The sequence below is a fragment of the Acomys minous genome (assembly GCF_964271855.1).
Source record: "Acomys minous genome assembly, chromosome: 18".
In the NCBI taxonomy this organism is placed as follows: domain Eukaryota; kingdom Metazoa; phylum Chordata; class Mammalia; order Rodentia; family Muridae; genus Acomys; species Acomys minous.
Window position 1 is genome coordinate 52478533 of NC_140501.1, and position 20880 is coordinate 52499412.

The 20880-nt window shown below is 48.9% G+C and overlaps 1 protein-coding gene across 2 annotated transcripts in view; it reads left to right on the forward strand.

Annotated features, from left to right (window-relative positions):
• The window catches only part of DPYSL2 (dihydropyrimidinase like 2), a 103296-nt gene extending 82960 nt beyond the window's left edge, over positions 1–20336 (forward strand). For both annotated transcript variants that reach the window (XM_084767157.1, XM_084767158.1), the window contains exons 9-14: positions 7240–7396; positions 7734–7875; positions 9650–9820; positions 14268–14447; positions 16033–16198; positions 17840–20336. In XM_084767157.1, coding sequence (XP_084623283.1) covers positions 7240–7396; positions 7734–7875; positions 9650–9820; positions 14268–14447; positions 16033–16198; positions 17840–17931 — 908 coding nt within the window. In that variant the 3' untranslated portion in view covers positions 17932–20336. The remainder of the gene's footprint in view (positions 1–7239; positions 7397–7733; positions 7876–9649; positions 9821–14267; positions 14448–16032; positions 16199–17839) is intronic.
• Positions 20337–20880: the final 544 nt, after the last annotated feature.

Consider the following 20880-nt stretch of genomic DNA (forward strand, 5'->3'; position numbering starts at 1 on the left):
AGCTTTAAATGACGGTGAGTTTCTGACCCTGCTGTTCCACCTCCTGAGTGCTGGGAGCACAGGTGTACACCACCGGGCCCTGTTGGAAAAGCGTTCAGAATACGTTCAGAATTTCCCTTGAGTTATTTTTCGAGGAGACCCTGTAGGCGGTGACTGAGTCTGTGGTCCTTTGTCAGCCAGATGCACTTGGAAGGTGGCTGGGAGTTCAGCTTCAACAGGGAACGCCCCTCGTGGGGCTGCTGCTTCCATGTAGCAGGGACACAGTGGGCTCGGTGTCTGAAGAGGGGGACCATGGTGGGCAGCTAAGTGTGTGTATTTTGCTGGTCATTCCACACTCATGTGAGTTCTTTAAGGCAAATGTCACATGACTTGGGATTGTGGTCTTCCTGCCCAAAGTGTAAAACATCATAGACTCACCTTGGCAGAGGGAGGGGATCAGCCCCTCTATAGACCACAGCTGGGGTGGAGTCATGAACCTCTATTGCTCTCCTGCAGCACTGGTATTCCCTCCCAAACCTCTGGTCATCCCTGAAGTGTGGACTGACGGGAGCTCGTGTGGCAGTTTCCTTCCAGCATTTTGCCTCAGGGACCAGAGTCTTTTTTGTTGTTTTTGTTAACATTTGAGTCTGGCCAGAAAGGAAAGCGATTCAGTCAGTTCTGTTCCAGAACCATCCACACACGGACACAGCTGTACCCACACCATGCTTTTCAGGGTTGCTCTGCCATCCTCCAAAACCCTGAAGTTAGACAGACCCAGGTCACTGGCTCTCGGCCTCTAGTGGGCCGAGGAGGCTCTTGCCATCCTCAGGAGGCAGCCTGGGCAGCAGCCTTCATCTTTTGTTTACCTCTGAAGCGCAGAGCTTGGGTTGATGACTGGGCATCTAACTTCTGGCTCCAACTTTCCATGTTAATGTTTGACCAACTCACCTTTCCTCTTGGAGGTTATTTTAGCAGAGGAAATTCTTGTGGTCTGTGTGGGTTGGGGCTTCGTTCAGGTAGGAGTCGGAGCCTGACTCTCCTGGGCCTGGATAACGAGAAACAAGTATTTTCAAGCAAGCAATCAAGAAGAAAACAGTGGCAGGCTGTATTAGGGCTTGTTCTTTGGGATTAATAATACTGTTCAGGATCAGCCCTATTTACAGTGCTTCTGCTATCAGGATTAACATGGCCTGGTCTGTTTCCCACTTGTACAGGGAAGGCGGTGGTAGTTACTCATTTCACAGAAGGATGGATGCTGTGCTTAAGTGATATAGTGAGAGTAGAGATGTGTGTAGTAACCAGTCATCCTTGCCAGTCGGGGATGAAATGATGGCTTCTCTCGGTGCGTATTCAACAAGCCAAGCCAAGGTGAAGATGTCTGTGTCTTTTTCCTGTGTGTTACTCCAGGCCTCAGTGCCAGGAGCCAAAAGTGGTCTTGGCCTTGAGCCAGAACCATCTGCCCTTGGAGGGAGGGTGAGGTAGAAGTAGAAAGACACAAGGGGAGTGGTCAGTGCTGTCGTGGCCAAGCAAGACCAGAATGCAGAAGGGAGCCTGTGAGGCGCAGACTATGGGAAGGACTCAGAACAACAGTTATAGTCTTAGCACATGTTGGCAGGCCCTTCCTTCCCTCCTTGTGCCATAAACCCCAACTACAGAATATGAAACTGTGAGGTGAGATGCCAGTGACGACGATAGCTGCATGCCAGCTAGACCCCGGACAGTAGCAGCCTGTCTTTTCTGAGTGACCCATGGCTACCATTTTTCTGTGCCATGCATTGGGATACCACTTTACCAACCTCACTGGAGAGAGAGAGAGAGAGAGAGAGAGAGAGAGAGAGAGAGAGAGAGATATGAAATACAACCAAGACTGAATGAAACACACTACCCAGATACACTAACTAGATTTTAATTTTTTTTCTTGTCTTTACTTTCTATTTTATTTTTACGCATTACTGGGATTTGAACCTGGGGCCTTGGTCCATGCACGGCAAGTGTTCTTTCTCTAAACTCTATCCTGGGACCTCATATTATTTTGTATTTTGAGTCAAGGTCACACTATGTCGCTCAGGCTGGCCATGAACTTGTGATTCTCCTACTTTAGCATCCTGAGTAGCTGGGATGACAGGCCTGTGTCATCAAGTCCTGGCTTGGGTTTTATTCTTAGGAAGGATTTAGACAGTCATTAATTTAATAAGCTCTTGTCACAGAAGAGAAGTTGAGATGCAGAAACCGAACATGTTCCTAATCATCCATGCTGGGGGAGTAACAGCATGAGTCCAGACACCTGCCATCTTTGTCCTGAGCGTCCAGGGTGGGCACTTCTCCCTCAGAGCACACTCTCCCTCCGGCTGCCTTCTGTTCACGTGAGGAGCCCTTTGTGGCTACAAATGCCTTCCTGAGGGAATGGTATCCTATGGGCAGTACCTGTGGATATCCGCCACACTCAAACACTCATGGCTGCGGAGGGACTTTAAATGCAAATCCACTTAAATGCAAACCCTTCTCTTGACCTATAGCCCGATGGATGGGGATGTTGGACATCAGGAAAATCCCATGGTTGTGTCATGTTTGAAGACTGCTTCTCCTTGGGGATGAGGCCTTAGGGTTAAACTTAATTTACCACATAGTAAGTGTGAACTAGGTTTGAGATCGAGGGTGGCAAGTACTTTGGTTTGGGAATGTCATAAATTCCTAGAAGAGTTAGTCCATTAGTCAGAGAAACAGTCCCACTGGGGCGCGGAGGAGGGGGACAGGCAGACAGAGGTGGATTTATTTCAAGGCGTTGGCCTATACAGTAGTGCTGCTGCAGTATGAAGTCTTTAGGGAAGGCTGGAGACCTAAGTGAGAGGCATCCAACTGTGCAGAGATAGAGCACTTCCTAGTCAATGTTCCCACTTGAACAGCATGTGTCCCCGGAGGCTGGGAATTCAGATTGCATTGTAAGCCAGCCAGATAGGATAAGATCCTGGGTTTGATTTTCAGCCACCTGTGCTCTGCATCTGTAACACATACATGGCCTCGCTCAGGACAGACAGAAGACTGGTGCCTGACCTAAAGATTTGAATCCCTAAATTCATTGTTTTCTTTCCAATCGTTTGTCCAGGATCATTCCAAGCAACCAACCAGGGTCATTCTGTCTGTTAATTTGATTTAAAAAAAATATCTATAGTATCAAATGCAACAGCCTTCCCTCGTAGAAGTATTGGACTCGGGGCCACCAATGGTATTTTGTGTATTTCATCAAGTCATTGTGGTGTACACTATATGTGTCTTCTTTACAATAAGAAGAATCATTAGTGCCTCTGAATTATCTCAGACTAGAGAATAAATCCTAGGAACTTCAGAAAACTTACCCTGAATAGTATACCTATTGTCTCATGGAATGGCATATACCTCTGATCCCAGCACAGGGATAAGGATTCATATCATGCTCACGAGACTATGAGGGATAATCCATAAGGCTGAGCTAAAACAGGCATAAAAATAGGGTTGTTAGCTTACGGCCAGCCTGGGCTTTATATTAGCACAGTCCTGACTCAAAAAACAAAACAAAGCAAAGCGAAAACAGGGACTGGCAGATAGAGTTGTCAAACAAGCACAAGGACCTGACTTCGTCTCCCAGAATCCATGTAAAGAAAGCCTGAGTGTGGTGACACACACTGTGATCCAAGTGTTGGGGAGGCAGATCTCTGGGCCCACTGGCCAGCCGGCCAGTCAAGCTTCCTTAGAGAGCTCCAGGCTAACGAGATACACTGTCTTATATATGTGCACACCCTGGGGACACACACACACACACACACAGAACCTGTTGTCGCTTTAGAACTGAACCAACCTTGCTGCCACATCCGACTGCATACATTGTGGCCCGAGCCCTCCAAAGGAAAGGCAGAGTGATGCGTACCTGTCTGTCTTTCCACTGGGTCTCATTTCCCTGGACTGCTGTGGCTGTGCTTTGAGCTCCCTACATGCGATTTTCCATTGTTCTTGCTTTGGATTCATCCTGCTTCTCCTTCATGGGAAATGGCCCAAGTGTCAGGGCCCGGAGCTGTCAAATGTTTCCAAACCTCAGCTTGCACTTATTCTTCGTGAATGTGCTCGGCCTCGGGCCGGTTGTGAATAAACATCACCCGCCCGTCCTGTCCCCTGCATTCCTGGCGTGATGAGTGTGCCTGCCAGAGTCCAGCTTGGGGTCACATCCTTCAGTTTAGACTTTTCCCCAGAGGAGAGAGTCATGGAACTGCGACGGCCGCCAAGAAGGCATCAGCAGTGCGTTTGGAGAAGCATATAAAAGGCCAATTAAGCCATTTGTGGTTTATTATCATTAGTGGTAATGATTGCTGGCTCACAGCAGCTCACTGGTGTCAGTGGTCTGACTGAGCTCTGGAAGCCAGCCCACGGCTCCCTCCAGCTCAGGGTTTATAGGGAGAGGATCCCAGGTCAAGGCTCTGAGCCACTGAAGTGGGGCTGTGTGTGTGTGTGTGTGTGTGTGTGTGTGTGTGTGTGTGTGTGTGTGTGTGTGTGTATTGTGATTATAGAGACCAGTGTGTGAGCCACACCCCTCTGAAGGTAGAGGCCTTAGACATGATGGGTCCTTTACCTAATTTGTGGGGCTAAAAGATAGAAACAAAAACTTATAAAGGCCTCCGACTCCCTGAGGAGGTTTCACTGGAGCAAAGCAGGAGCTGGCGACATTGCTCAGCAGTTAAGAATTTTTGCTTTCACAGAAGACCAGACACAGTTCTGTTCCTAGCACCTCACAAGCACCTGTAGCCCCTCCGCATGGGGATCTAACACTCTCTTCTAGTCATACACAGACACACATACACATAAATTAAAAAAAAAAATTGTGAATAGAGGAAGAAAAAAAAAAAAGAAGGAAGCCACAGTTTTGGGTGTCACCACTCCCCTCATGGCTCCGACTTGGACTGGCCAAAGTCCCCCGCTCTGTGAAGGTGTAAGGAAGAAAGTATGAGGCCCCAGTGATCCTGGAAGCTCTGACCCATCCTGGGGTTTCCAGAGGCTGAAGGCTGAGTTCACCGTTCTGTGCTAGAGGAGCAGAGGGCAGGAGACACAGCCCCTTGTCAAACAGCTCCACTCCCTCTCCAGCCTCGGATGAAGCCCATCTGTTAGTGCCAGCCTCCCCCGGTCAGATTTCCAAAACCAGGATGAGGTGCAGATTCCGTAACAGGATGGAGGATGGCAAATTCCAGAGCATTCTGGGAATGTAGATTTCCCAGACGGCTGAGCTGTTAATTTCTCCTCTGAGCAACATTGCTGTTCTGACTTAAAAAAAAAAAAAGTAACAAAACCAGTATACATTGTGGGTCCTTTGTGCTCTGGTGGGCAGTGGACAGCATGGCTCTCAGACCTGGCTGGATCCAGGCTTAGATTTCACCAGATTTTGTTGGAAGTCCCTACGAGGGCCGCTGCTGCCCCTGCTCTGCCACTGAATGTCATGAGGGGCCTAAGGAACAGCTAACAGCTGGCTGTAGCTTAATGAGGTCTTTTCCATTTTGGGGGTACGTGCCCAGTGTGCTTGTACAAGCTTCTACTGAGAGAGCTTCCAGTAGGTCAGGAATACTGGGCTCCTCTCCTGGCACTTTCTTCCAGGGCTTTCCTTCTGTGCGTGCTTGCCCTCAGTTCTAGAAGCCTCCGTCCTGCCTGGCGACTGTTACCGAGTATGGATGGGAGGCAGCTGTGGCTCTGGCCTCCCAACACCCTCTAATTGAACAGCCACTTCTTTGTGACATTCCTGAGGCAGGAGGGGGGCAGCTCCCTGGAGCCAGTTTTGAGTGTCTGGGCAAAGAGGGTGTTGTGGAATATTATCCAGTGATAAGTCTTTGCAAGGGCTGTGGAGAGGAAGGGAGACACATTCCTGAGTGAGAAGGGTTTGGCCTTGAGAAGAGAGAAGCTTGGCTGCGTGCTGGGAGGAGAGGCAGATGGATTTGGATAACCTGAGAGAAGATTCCAGCTCTCAGAAATGTGACGAGCACTGAGTCGGCTTGACAAACATTCATTAAGTACCTACTGTGTGCAGGCAGAAAAGTGATCATCGTGTCACCATCGAGAGTCAAAAAGTCCCAAGTGGGTGATCATTTGGGTGTAGGGTGTAATGCTCGGGGCAGTGGTAATGCCTGGGCCATTAAAGGGAGGCTGAAAAGCCAGGCATTGGTGGCACACTTATGTAATCTCATCTCTCTGGAGGCGGGGCAGGATGATAACAAGTTCTGCTATATACATAGTGGGTTCGAGGCCAGCCTCAGCTAGGTAAAAAAGAAGAGGCTCAGCTTTGAATCATGAGGGACATAGGTGTTGGGGGAAGGGCAGGGTTTTTGTTGTTATCGTTTTGTTTTTGTTTTAAACATAGAAGACGTGACATAAGAGGTTCTTAGGGGGGGTTGTGTGTGGGGGATGGGATGCAGAGAGTGTTCTGTGAGTTCTGTCAAGTCAGAGATCATGGCTAGGGAGCTGAGGAAGCAAGCACAAACCTAAAGTCTCATAGAATGAACTAAGAGTAGGAATGAGGCCTGGTCAAGGGAAGGGACTGACATCCACCAATGTATGTGACCCCACTGTCTGGCCCACTCTGAATGGACAGATAAGAAGACTTCATTTTGACCCCAATGTCAGGGGATCTGATGTTCTATCTTAGACATGGTATGGAGTTAGCCTAGGGTTCTAGAGTCTGAAACCCAGTGGCCTGACCCCAGATTGTCATGTGCCTCTGATGGCTCCCCTCAAGAGGCAACTTAGGCATCCGGACGTCTCTGGAAGACCCTGACACTATTTGCTCTCTCGTATCTCAGCCACAATTAGACATACTAAAAGGTGTGGTGGAGGAGGGAGGCTGCTGTCAGGTATGAGCAGGGAGACCAACTTCTGCATAGTAAGGTTAAATCCACTTAAACAAAACAGAAGATTCTAGATGGTTCTGAGGCCTAGGTGTCGGGAACTATATGAGTTGGAGAGAGTGGCATGTGACATGTAGAGTGTTTAGGATTGCCTCAGGAGAGAGGGTTGAGTCCACAGAGCAGGGCATCTTAGTACGTGCCAGCTAGGGTGGACTTGGCTGCCTAGGGTACTGGACTTCTGGTCATCAGTGTCGTCATCAGTGTCATCTTTCACCCACACAATGAGGCTGCATCCCTATGGCGGGAGTGCTGAGAGCCCTCTGCAGTGCTAACCATGCAGTAAAGGCCGCTGAGACTGGTCTCTTGTTCTTGGTGTGTCAGACTGAGCTGCCTGCGTTCTGTTTCTCAGGAACTGTGGTGTATGGTGAGCCCATCACTGCCAGCCTGGGGACTGATGGCTCTCATTACTGGAGCAAGAACTGGGCCAAGGCTGCCGCCTTCGTCACCTCCCCACCTTTGAGCCCCGACCCAACCACTCCAGACTTTCTCAACTCCTTGCTGTCCTGGTGAGCGCTGTTGACTTGTTCACATCTACACTCCAGGTCTCCTCAGACCAAAGTGAGCCAGTAGGTGACAACATGGTGGCTGGCAATAGGTTTAAAAATAGACCCTTGTTGACCAACGTTGGAGTCAATAAGTGAGAACAAGGAATTATTCTGTCACCACTCTGGGTGGCAATTCCTGATGGAAATCCGGGGCATTCTGACAGGCAACTAAAGGCTCTTGAATGAGGTATCAAGGGTGCTAGCGTGGTTGGTGGGACATCAGCTATGAAATATCTCACCAGACAGATTGAGGTATGGTACCCTTCAAGGAAGCCTCATGTCATGTGTTCTTTTCCAGTGGAGACCTCCAGGTCACTGGCAGTGCCCACTGTACCTTCAACACTGCCCAGAAGGCTGTGGGGAAGGACAACTTCACCTTGATTCCTGAGGGCACCAATGGTACAGAGGAGCGGATGTCCGTCATTTGGGATAAAGCTGTGGTAAGGACTCATGACCTCCCTCGTGGCTGGCCCAAGCATGCCACTGTCTCTGTGGGTGGAAAGGCTAATGCTGGCCAGTTGAGAACATTCTAGAAGCTAGAGCTTGTGCGATGGTATTTCTCCCATGTGGAGATCTGAGGCAGTCCCTAAGAGTTCATTTCCTTCTAAATGTCACATAGACATCATGCATCAGTGAGGACATAGCTTTCTCAGTCACCTGGTCACCTTCCCAGCCAATGGTCTTCAAGTCCATTCATTTCCTTGAGATTGTGTTTGAAGGCTTCCGGGCTTCTGTATTTGCACCCAAACCAGGCTTCTGCTCGGCCTGTTTTGGACAGATACCGACCCTTGGTGGGGGCTGGGGGGAGTTGAAAGACTTTTTTTCCTTCAATGTTTTTAAATATAGTAACAGATATTTTGATTCTTAATGAATTATTTAGATTCTCTGAGTAAAAATCATCTTGTGTCAGAGTAAGCTACAGTGGACATCTTGGGGAATGTCTTCAGTTTTGGCCAGCACATGTATGCACAGTATGTGTCAGCGTGCAGGTGACATTAGCGTGACGTTAGCATCGCACACAGTGCCTCACAGCCCGTTTTAAAAAAATTCTTAATATGGAGCTGGAGAGGTGGCTCAGCGGTTAAGAGTACTGGTTGTTCTTCCAGAGGTCCTCAGTTCAATTCCCAACAACTACATAGTGTCTCACAAACATCTATACTGGGATCTGATGCCCTCTTCTGGCCTGCAGGTACACATGCAGATAGAGTGCTCATACATAAAATAAATAAATCTTAAAATTTTTCTTAATATATCATTAAAGTCATCATTTTCAAATTCACATGAGAACCAGGAAACTTATTTTTATCTTCTTGGTTTTTGTTTTTTTCCTGAGACAGGGTCTTACTATGTGGCCTCCGTTGGCCTGAAACTAGCAGTGTAGACCAGCCTGGCCTCCAACTAACACACAGAGATCCATCTTCCTCTGCCTTCTGAGTGCTGGGATGAAAGGTGTGGCCACCACACCCAGTGAAAAGCTTGATTTTAATTTTAATGGTTCTCTTTTCTCCTAACAGTCATTTGTCTATAATTCTTTGGCTAAAAATTTTGTGTTGCTTTATTATTTTATTTTATTTTTTATTTTTAATGAAATGAGTATCCATATAGACATATCCTTGGGCACATCTTTAATTATGTTTGCATGAGAAGTTTCTCGAATAACGTTGGCAGGTCAAAGGGAGTCTGTTAAAGACTGTGACTACACACTGTTAACAGACACTGAAAAGACTGTGACAACAGACACGGCATATGACCCACCTCAATGGGTTTTAAGATCAGAAGCCCAAAATATGTTATTTGTTAATCAATTTCTTTGATTACTGATTGAAATGATTTTTTAAAATATGTTTTTTGGCTATTTAAAAATTTTTTTCTTCCTCTTAGTTTACACTCATTTCCTTCTTCTCCTGTATTTAGAGCAGGTTCGGGAGGGAAGGATTGTAGGAAATAATTGGTCCTTACTGTTTACCTCAGAAAGCCAGTGCTGGTCTGAGACTAATAAGCCCAGACCTGTGTATATCCTTTGTTGAAAGGGAAGTCCCAGGATGCATTATGTGTCAATATGTGATCCTTTATTGCTGGACCTGTGCCACCATCAGTTTTCTGACCCCCGGCCCTGTGTGTGTGTGTGTGTGTGTGTGTGTGTGTGTGTGTGTGTGTGTTTGTGTGTGTGTGTGTTTTGTGTGTGTGTGTGTGTGTGTGTGTTCTGCCCCTCAGGTCACTGGGAAGATGGATGAGAACCAGTTTGTGGCTGTGACCAGCACCAACGCAGCCAAAGTTTTCAACCTTTACCCCCGGAAAGGCCGCATTGCGGTGGGATCTGACGCGGACTTGGTCATCTGGGATCCTGACAGTGTGAAGACCATCTCTGCCAAGACGCACAACAGTGTAAGGCTTGCCCATCGTGGCTAGACATGTGTGCTGCAGGCGCTGAGAGACAGGGCCAGTCCAGGGATTCGGGAAGGACCTCGGCTGCAGAGGAGTGAAGTTTCCCCGGGATGGGGTGCAACTTGCAGTGTCCCGGGGGCCAGTCCGACCCTTTTCACTTTCTTTATGGACGGCCACAAGAGCGTGTTTCAGAGGCAGCGGCCTCTGTCCTTAGACCATCAGATCTGTAGAGCAGCAGTTTTCAACCTGTGGGTTGTGACTCCTTTGGGGGTTGAACACCCCTTTCACAGGGGTCACATGTAAGATATTTACATTATGATTTGTAGTAGTGGCAAAATTACAGTTATGAATTAGCAATTAAATTTTTTGGCTGGGGGGGCGGGTGGCGGTCACCACAACATGAGGGACTACATTAAAGGGTTGCAGCATCCAGAAGGTTGAGAACCACTGCCCTAGAGTAACATTAGAACCTTAAAAGCTTCTAGAAGTGAGGCAGCATTCCATTATCACTGTTTGAGCGGCATCCAAGACAGGGTTTCTCCGTGCAGCCCTGTCTGTCTTGAATTTACTCTGTAGACCAGGCTGGCCTCGAACTCACGGAGAACCACCTGTTTCTGCGTCGTGAATGCTGAGATTTAAGGCCTGTGCCGCCACCTCCTGGCTGGCAGTGAGTTCTTAATGCCTGGAGCAGATCTCTGTATGAAGTGCCACGTGGACAGCAGGCACCGCAGGGAACATAACTCCTAGCTCTCACCTCAGTGGGCCTGAAACTAAGAGGCTGCTGCCCCCGCCCCCCCGACCCCCGGTGCCACAACTGCATAGGGCACGTCCAGGCATTTCCAGGATGGTCCTACGCCCTCTGCCAGTCTAATCCCAACCCCCTCTTGGACAGAGGTTTTGGGTTGGGCATGCTGGGCTCGGTGCCAGCTTCTTTGTCACCAGTGGATGCTGAGATGGTGGGCGCTTCGTGGAGAGACCACTGGGCTCCATATTTATGGCTGGCCCTGCCCTGCTGGTTCAGCATAGCCTAAGTGCCAAGCCTGTGCCAACTCGCATCATCCGTCTTGGGATCCTCAGTGACGTCCTCAGGGTTAACCTATCTGTGTATATGTTTATCCCTTCGCATTCCCCACTCTTTTCATCTGACCTTTTCATTAAAGGGTCCTGCTGTGATTATCCCATGTGGGAAGATAAATCAACGAGAGGTGCAGAGAGCTTAAGAGGCCCATCTAAGGTTACGTGGTGATCTTGCGGTCGAGCCAGAGTTAGAAGCCTTCATTTTTCAGCATTCTTCCCCAGCGGACTGCCTATGTGTGGAGCATCATTGCAGGGTGGGGTGGAGAAAGAGCTGTCCCTCTTCTGTGGAGTCCTCTCCCCAGAGGGAATAAAACATTCTGCCAAGACTCATCAAAGGCATAGGTGACTGGGCTGGGACCTGGCATTGGGACCTCTCTGCCTGGACTGACAGAACAAGAAGGAATGAAGGTTTGGGAAGATGATGTTCCTCACCTGTCATTTCTTTTTTTTTAATCTGAACCTGTCTTGGGCAGTGTCCCATGTGCCCCTGCCAGCTACCTCATTGCCTCGTCCTGCGTTAGGGGGCGGCATTGAGCATGCCTGCGTGCCGTTGTCCATCTGGTGGAGGAAATAAGAGACTCTAGGCCTGGCCTCAGGATAGAAAATCTAACTTATCCACTTCCCTATGGCTAGGCCTCCGTGAGCAGTTTGCAAGATACCAACCTGCTCCCGTAATTTTGGGATGCTCACAGGGATGAAGTCAAAACAAAACAAAACAAAACAAAACAAAACAAAAACCATGCCCATGCTTACTAGTGGCGGAGCCTTCTGTCTCAAAGAGTGATAGGAGGCCTGGGATCCCATCTTTGAACATGTCAACTTAAAAAAAAAAGTCACTTACAGCAGAGGTTCCTAGCCTGTGGTTAACGACCCCTTTGGGGGTCAAATGACCCTTTCACAGGGGTTGTATGTCAGATATCCTGCATGTAAGGTATTCACATTACGATTCATAACAGTAGTAAAATTACAGATATGAGGTAGCAATGAAAATAATTTTATGGTCGGGGGTCACCATAACATGAGGAACTGTATTTTTTAAAAAGGGTCAGAGCATTAGGACAGCTGAGAACTGTTGACTTAGAGTCATGGGGCTGCTTCCCTTCATATTTAAAAGGAGGAAGGAGGAGGGATGGCCCCAGAAGAAGCCTTACCATCAGCTCCTTCTTAGCCTTGATCTCAGAGAGCACTCACACCCTTCCCAAAGTCATGTCAGAGGAGGCAGCATTCTCTCACCATGGTCTGTGCACAAAGATTCTTCTTGTGCCATTGTTGTGACCTAAGCCTTGGGAGGGTGGCGCAGGATGGCAGGGTTTAAGTGACACAGAGCACTGTTATTCAGTGCCCGTCTTTTGTCATCTCCGAGACAAACCTGATTGTGAGATGCATGGTGAGGGAGACACCCGCTGTGAGGCCTCCAGTTGGGGACCGGGTTAAGGAAAAAATGCAGGGCTGCTATGGCCTTCATGTGGGATTCCAGAGAAGTGGATCTGTTCTTGGGAACACAGTGTGTGAAACCCCACTGTGCCTCTGCTCAACAGGAAGGGTGGGGGATGGGCAGAAGGTCCCTCCTGAGACTCTGAACTGCAAGTTGGGCTCAAGGTTTAAAGTCCCACCACCTGCGGGGCAGACAGTCTTGAGCTGAGAATGCTGTGTGTGACCCTTCTGTGGTGGTATTCCCCTGGTACCCCAGGTACTCAGATTCCTGGAGGATCTGAGGGCTCCCCCTAGGTCACTGTGCTTGCACAGTCTAGTCTGGTTTTAAGGACAAGCATCCTGGCTACAGGCAGATGTGAGGTCCTCCAGAGTTATGGAATCGATGTATAGAGCTTCTTGCCTGTAACCACGCCCCTCCACTTTTGTTTACAGCAACCCCCATGTTTCTCTCCGGGGGTCTCTGACCCATGCTGGCAGCAGTTTTCCGCACCACGATGGGATGCATGTTGCTAAGCCACTGTGCCCTTTGTCTGTACTCCCTGGACTCTGCACAGAGCAGAGATGACATTTGACCTGGATGTTGATGGTGGTGCAGCCGCCCTGCCCTCTCACTGAACCTCCCTAACTCTATGACCCTTTAATACAGCTCCCCATGGAGTGGTGATCCCAACCAGAAAATTATTTCATTGCTACTTCATAACTGTAATTTTGCTACCGTATGCAATGTGAATATCTGATACGCAGGATATCTGATATGCGACCCCTATGAAAGAGTACTTCTGTCCCCAAAGGGGTCGTGACCCACAGGCTGAGAACTGCTGCTCTAGTGGCTGTTTGTGCTTGTTTCTTCCTCTTGGCCCGAGTTTTCCCACAAGCACCTGCTCTGTGCCACATGTTAATCTACAGCTGTAGCCATTTGTTCCCGTAGTCAGTCATGGGGAAAGAGCCGTAGGCCTCCAGGCTGAGCTGAGCCACAATTATGGACACCACTCTGACTCTCAGCACTTTCTGTGTCAGAGGACACAGCCTCTTGTTTTCCGTGGCTTTCACTGTCAGACAAATGCACAGAAAGGCGTCCCACCTATCTCTCAGGAGGGTGTGGCAGATGGCTGTCTTCTTTCTCAGCAACTTGAGCCCCCAAACATGGTTGGGTCATTTAGGAAGCTAACCCTCACTCCTTGGCACAGGCTTATTGTCTTTTACATGCCACCAGGCCATATAGTCGGGGACTTTGGTTGAGCCATCGGCTGCTTATAGCCTGGAAAGCCAGGCAAGTTCATGGAGAAACTGCCTCGTTTCGCAACATTTCAGTTGGGACCTTGTTCAGAGGCAAGCCTTGGGAATTCAGTTTGCACAGTTGGTGGGTGTGGTCTCTGCTAACGGGAAGAGCCATTTTTCCACCCTTTCTGTTTCTCTCTTCCCTTTTTATATAGTGCTTGGGATTGAACCCGGGGCTCTGTGCATTCTAAGGGTTCTACCACTAAGTTTGTTCTACCACTGAGCTACACATCCCCACTCTATTTTGAGCTACATTGCCACTAAATCCCCCGCAGCCAGGCCTTGATCACACTCTGTAGCTCAGGCAGAGCCTTGACCTGTGGTCTTAACTGCCCCAGAATCCTGAGTAGCTGGGTGTATTAGGTCTGTCCCATGAGACCCAGCTGGAGTAATTTTCTTTCTATTTGTGAAGTGTTTACAAACATACATGTACACCCATATATACATGCACATCTTGCCTAGATGGTTACTCTCTTTAGTTATTTCTCTCTCAGATTTGGAGATGTAGGTGAGAGCAGTCCATATTATAAACAGAGAAAGCGAGTGCCCCTGCACTGGCCAGTAGAGACAAGGCTCCATTCTGGGGTTTACCAGAAAGCTCCATTCAGTCCACTCAGGGGCAGGGACTGCTCTGATGGCCACCTGTTCCTTCCCTTAGGCTCTGGAGTACAACATCTTTGAAGGCATGGAGTGTCGTGGCTCCCCGCTGGTAGTCATCAGCCAGGGCAAGATTGTCCTGGAGGATGGCACGGTTCATGTCACTGAAGGCTCAGGACGCTACATCCCCCGGAAGCCCTTCCCTGACTTCGTGTACAAGCGCATCAAGGCCAGGAGCAGGGTGAGTGGTTTTGTTAACTTAAAAAAAAAAAAAAGAATTAATGTATTTTACTCACTTTAGATCCAATTGTAGCCCTCTCTCTCCTCTCCTCCCAGTCCTGCCCTCCCTCCTTCTTTCCCCTGCACCTACTCCCTTCCCCCTCAGAAAAGGGGAGCCCCCTAACCCATCCCAGAACTTCAGAGTCACGTCAGGACTGAGCGCACTCTCTTCCACCTTGTCCTGGTAAGGCAGCCCCACCAGGGGGAAGTGATCAAAATATATGCAACAGAGTTCATGTTAGAGACAGCCCCCACACCCCTTACCAGGGGGCCGACCAAGCTGCCCATCGGCTACATCTGTATAGGGGGCCTAGGTCCAGTCCATATATGGTCCTGGGTTGGTGTTTCAGTCTCTGCAAGCCCCTCTGGGCCAAGGCTAGTTGGCTCTGTTGGTCTTCTTGTGGAGCTCCATCCCCTCCAGGTCCTTCTAACTCCCCATCCCAACCTCTTCCTGCGCTCCGCCCAATGTTTGGCTCTGAGTCTCGGCATCTGTTTCTATCGGTTTCTGGGTGGGGGGGCCTCTCAGAGGACAGCTCTGCTAGACTCCTGTCTGCAAGCCTAGCAGAGTGTCGTTAATAGTGTCAGGGTCTCGCCGTCTCCTATCCGGTTGGTCTCAGGTTTGGCCAGGAATTGCTTGGACATTCCCTCTATCTTTGCTCTATCTTTATCCCTGCACATCTTGTAAGCAGGGTACATTTTGGGTCAGAGTTTTTAATAGGTGGGTTGGTGCTCGCCCTCCCTCCACTAGGAGTCCTGTTTGGTTAGAGGGGAAGATATGGGGTGGCTCTAGTTGAGACCCCTAGTAGCAGGGGAAATAGAGGTTTTGTTAACTTTTAAGCCGTCATGGATTGAGTTAAACTCCACCGACGTCCATTAAGCCCCATGAGTCAGAATACTGAAATGGGGGACATTTTCTCCCCAAATTTAACTAGAGGGGTTAAGGATGGTCAGGGCTTTGATGATGAGTGTGAGCTAAGGACCCAGAGGAGGGGACCACTGCTGCAGAACCATAAAGGGAGATGCATGGAAGAATTAATTTGGGTCTTGAAGGCTAAGTAAGAGTTTTTCAGGCCAAAGGACGGCAATGAAGACACTACAGGACAATGTGGTATGTTGTGGAAGTCGTACCGTGTGTTCAGGGCACAGGAAAGGTGATGCGGAGAAGGGGGTGGAGCTTTGAGGAAATTGAAGGAAGAGGGAGATTGGAGACTTTGATCTTCCAAATGACCCTAGACCCTCTTCATAGCACCATCAGGGGCTTCTTGGAGAGGTCAAAGGTGATGTGACATGGTGGGGGAAATGATAAAAAAACCAGTAGAGTAACTAGCTGTAGAGGACCCACCCTGGGAAAACTTTTGGCCTGGAACTTCGGAGGCCAGTTGCACATCTGTCTCTGTTGTGCCAGTCCATAATAAGGGGGCCTTGCCCTCACGCATCACAGGTCTGTCTTGACTGCTGCCCCATCACACTGGGAAGGTACAACAGGGAAGGTGTCCTCTGCGACTGTGACATAGGTTGTGTGTGGGGGGGGGCATTGTGTGTTTCAGCTGGCTGAGCTGAGAGGGGTCCCTCGTGGCCTGTATGATGGACCCGTTTGCGAGGTGTCCGTGACGCCCAAGACGGTCACTCCAGCCTCATCAGCCAAGACGTCCCCTGCCAAGCAGCAGGCACCACCCGTTCGGAACCTGCATCAGTCTGGATTCAGCTTGTCTGGTATGGCTTGCTTGGGCTGGGTGTTTCTGGGTAGCTTGAGCAAGGTCCGTGGAGCCTGCCTGAGGCTTTCGGCTCCACTACTGCAGAAGGCTAAAGGCACTGAGAGACAACCACAGTCTCTTTCTTTCCCCATTGGGGAGCGTTCCAGCCACCAGTTATGAATCCGTAAATGGGTTCCAGAGCCTTCAGATCGGTTTTTGTATCATGTGGTGCCGAGACGCCCATCCTGTGAGTTGACCCCCTTTAGACTGAAGGGACATTTTGCCGATCTGTCCCATCCACCGTGGGCACTGGAGTCTCTGGCAGCCTCACCTTGCTTAGGCAGTTCTGTGCTTCAGTTCTCGTACCTGTGCGATGGGTCGCAGCACTAGTCCCCTTCGGAGCTGCCGTGGCATCCACCCTCGAGACCCCCCTCTTGGTGAGAGAAAAGCTGACTTTCTGTTTTGGAAACTTCCTCCCTCTCCCTCTTCCGTGTGGCCCAGGATAGGGCCCTTCCATCCTTGCAGCTTCCTGAGCCTAGACAGACGTCGTCCACGCCTTGTGGTGCATGAACAGCGCAGTTCACTCCACGAGCGTGCTCCTCTTGTCATTTCTGCTGGATTTTTACAAAGCACCGCGTAATGCCCATGATGGGTGAGGAGTTGCCCGCCTTCAGAACCCATCGGGGTGCTTTGGTTTGGGAGACGGGCTCTTAAACCTTAGTGTGAGATCAGCCACGCTGTGTCTCACCATCGTCTTCACAGAGATGGCACAGGTTGCCCGTCCATTATGTAAAAGAAATGCTCGGGGACCTGAAGGTAGTTTGCACTTTTAAAAATTGGAAACATATCATGGAGATAATGACCTATGTTGTGACTAAGACTGGAGCCCAAACACAAAATGTGGGCAGGACAGATGGTTCAGCAGTTAAGAGTGAACTCTGATTGTGTAGGGAACCCATATTTGTTCCCAGCACCCATGTCAAGTGACTTACAGCTTTTAACTCCAGATCCAGGGGCTCTAGTGCCCTCTCCTGGCCTTCTCAGGCACTGCACTTATGTGCATATCCCCAGCCCCTACACACCCACACCCACGCACGCACGCACGCACGCACGCACGCACATAATTAAAAATAAAAATAAAATCGTAAAATCCAAATACACAGTGCATCTGTGTTTCATATACCTGCAACACAGAGTCCTGAAGGGGATTTCACACACTATTTTTAGTATGCCAAATTTGACTATAATTAGTCACATCAGGTCAGGTGTGGAATTTTCCACATGTCACATCGTGTCAACCCACAAGTAGTTTTAGAGTTTAGAACATTCTGGGTTTGGGAGCTTCAGGTCCGACATTCTTTACCTGGACCACCCATACTGGTCCCGAGTGAGAGGGTTGGGTCCTCCTCAGAAAAGCCCTATTCACTGATACCGTGCATCGAACTTAACCGATTCTCAGGGAAAGATTGCTTGCCTCAAGTTCCGCCTGCATGCTGCAGGGAGGACCACTTACTTCCTGCAGTTTGAACTTTCTGTAGTGAGGTTTGGAGAAAGGGGTGGGGTGCTTGTACTAACTTCTCCCGAGGAGTGTTCCTGTGCGTACCGCAGGAGTCTGATTTAGTTTCTGAAGGCTCACCCTTGGTTTGTCTCTTCTCTCTAGGTGCTCAGATTGATGACAACATACCCCGCCGCACCACCCAGCGCATTGTGGCGCCCCCTGGTGGCCGTGCCAACATCACCAGCCTGGGCTAAAAGCCCTTAGGCCTGCAGGCCACGTGGGGATGGGGGATGGGACACCTGAGGACATTCTGAGACTTCCTTTCTTCCATTTTTTTTTTTTAAAGAGCCTGTGATAGTTGCTGTGGGCAGCCAGTTCCTGGGGCTTGCTATTGGGCCCCCCTACATTTGGTCTCCCCTGGAGTTTCTGAATTCACTCACCCAAGTCCCCACACAGTCATGACCACCCACACCCAAGCCTAGCCACCCACCCCACACGGAGCTGCATCCAACACGCAGACATGCGCCACTAAGCCAATCCCAGGCAGGTGCCCCTATCACACCCTCGGCTGTGCAGTCAGCACCTTCCTGTCATGGGGAAGATAGTGAATTGCTCTGAGCTGCCTTCCTTTCTTTTTAAAAAAATTTTAAAATGGGGTTTTCTTTGTGGGACTGGGGAGGGGTGGGGGGGGGATGGGAGAGGGCTTTTTTTTTTTAAATACTAAATTAAAAGCCTGATTCAATATTAATCCGCGGGTCTTGAACTGGACATCCTAATGATGCAATTACGTAACCATTAAGCTGATTCCAAGGCTGGCAAGCTGCTGCCGCCGCTCTGGAAAGTTTCCATGTGTCTGCATCTTCATCCTTTACTCTTCTGGGTCAGCTGTCGAGAAGAGGCACGTTTTCTTCATTGGCCTAGATTTTTGTGGCAGATGAGACCTTTTTAGGATTCGTTATCATTTTCCTGCCTCTCCTGTTCTGGCTTTTTCTTCTGCACCCATGGAGAGATATAGATGTTGGTCTTTGGCTTTGCATTTCTTTGAGACCATGTTCTTTTCTCCTTGGCCCCCCTTGTCTGATCTTAAAGCCAGACATCCCAGTTTGGCCTCAGGCATAGTTAGGGGGACCCAGGTTTTGCACCCACAACCGGTTTTTGTGCCCTCCTGGTTTCTGTTAAGATTGGTGCTATCCGATTCCCATCACTAGGGGGCGTCTGAGTTAGAAGCTTGCCGGATATAGGGATGGATGGCCCGGATTATGTCACCCATATTGTCACACGTGGGCCCAGAATAGAGTCACAAGGAATGGAAAGAAGAGGCTGTAGAAGCTGCAGAGTTCCCAGTCAAATCTGTCAACCCAGCCCCCAAGCTCACGGGAGCCAGTCAAACTGGGACCAGACTCCCTGTGAAGGAGCCCTCCCCGCCCTGCCCAGGAAGTGTCTTTGGGAATGCTAGACAAATAGGACTTTTTCAGTGTATATATGGACGGGAGAACATTTTTGTCTGTTCAGTTGTTTCAGAAGGTCTGACATGATGGGCAAAGTCTTTATAAGGGTAGAAATCTCTGGGGTAATTTGACTTCCAGTTTTGTACAAGAGGAACAACCCTGTTTTAAGAAACACTATCTCATGGGAAGAAAACTGTACAAATTGGGTGCATGGCCCACTTAGAGATCACGTTGCCTCTCAGAGACCGTGTCACCTCATATCTGTCACCCTTCCTCTTCCTGTCATCGTGACAGTTTTTCACTAGCTGGCTTCTTTCTATATCTGCTGACTTCTGTCATATTTCTTTTCAGACATGTTTACAGGTCTTTGTAAGCAGTGTTAGGTCCATAGGCTTATCCGAATCCAATCTGCTTGTGTAAAGCAGGGCATCAAAAAATAGTGATATTTTTAGTGTCCACACATTTTGCCTTTGGGGTTAATGGTTGGGCTTTTAGGTTTGTTGTTGATTTTTATTTTCAAGGTAAATTGCACTTTTAAAAATTGGTCGACTTAATATATTTTCTTTTTTTTCCCCCCCTTCTTACCTGCACTTAGAGAGAGAAAATTTGAACCAGTTGGAAAACACATTTTTTTTTTTTAATTATTATTTGGATTCTGGGAAACACTCGCAGCTCTTCAGTATTCACTCGTCTTCCTGCTGTCTCTTGTACAGGGCCATGGTCCTTTTGGTTGTTTCAGATACTTTTCTTAAAGCAAAAGAAAACTACAAAACAAAAACAGTTTCAAACCTGAAGATTTTCTGCAGTCCGTGTAAGCATGTTTACCCGTTGGCTCGCTTTCTGTGTCTGTTCAATGAATGTCATATGTAAATGCTAAACTAAGTCAACAGTGTCTCAGAACTGAGTAACTGCAGTGACTTGATGCTCTAAATCAGTGTAGGATTTACTGCTAGATGTTTTTTTAACCCTTGAACTTGTGATTGTGACCCATGAAGGGGGGGGCCTTTCAGTGCTAAAGCTGATCACGTGTGTAGCCAGAAAGGTACTTTGTTGTTGTTGTTGTTTTTTTTTTTTTTTAATTTTTTTTTGTAACCACTGTCTTAATGGCAAAAATAATTATGGTAAAATACAAGTCTCGTGTTTATTATTCCTTAAGAAGTCTGTGTTATATTACCACGGAACACCCAATAAAGCAGAATGTGGTTGTTTCAGAGGCGTGTCTATGTTCAGACTCTCACAGCGTGTGGGCTTTCTCTCTGACGTTCCTCATGGGGAAGGCCCTGGCTCTGCTTAGATTCAGACTGTGGACCATTCCAAGAGAGCCTACCCCCACGTCTCAGGTTGCTATGGATATCTTGGCTAAGAATGAGTTCTCAGCCCATGCAATGCCACACCTGAAGGATGAGGGCCACAGAAGCATCAGTGTCTAAAACCCCATCCTGGAGAGGTGGTGAGTTTCCAGGGGTGCCAAGCCAAACCTGGGGTTCAAGTAGGACCACGTAAGACGAGGTGGGTTTTCAGTGTAGGTGCTGGGCTTCCTCCTAATGTGTCTCCCCTGGGAAATCTTCCAACTGCTTGGTGCAGGAGAAAAGAGGGAGTGCCAAGCATGTCCTGACACATCAGTGGAGGTGCTATCTGAACCAGGACCAAGGCCTGAGCCACCACCCTCAGGCCAGGATGGAGGGTGCTGGTGGGGGTGAGAATCAAACTGAGTTTCTGGGCCTTGGGTTGGCACAGTTCCTTGCTTTGGGTGGT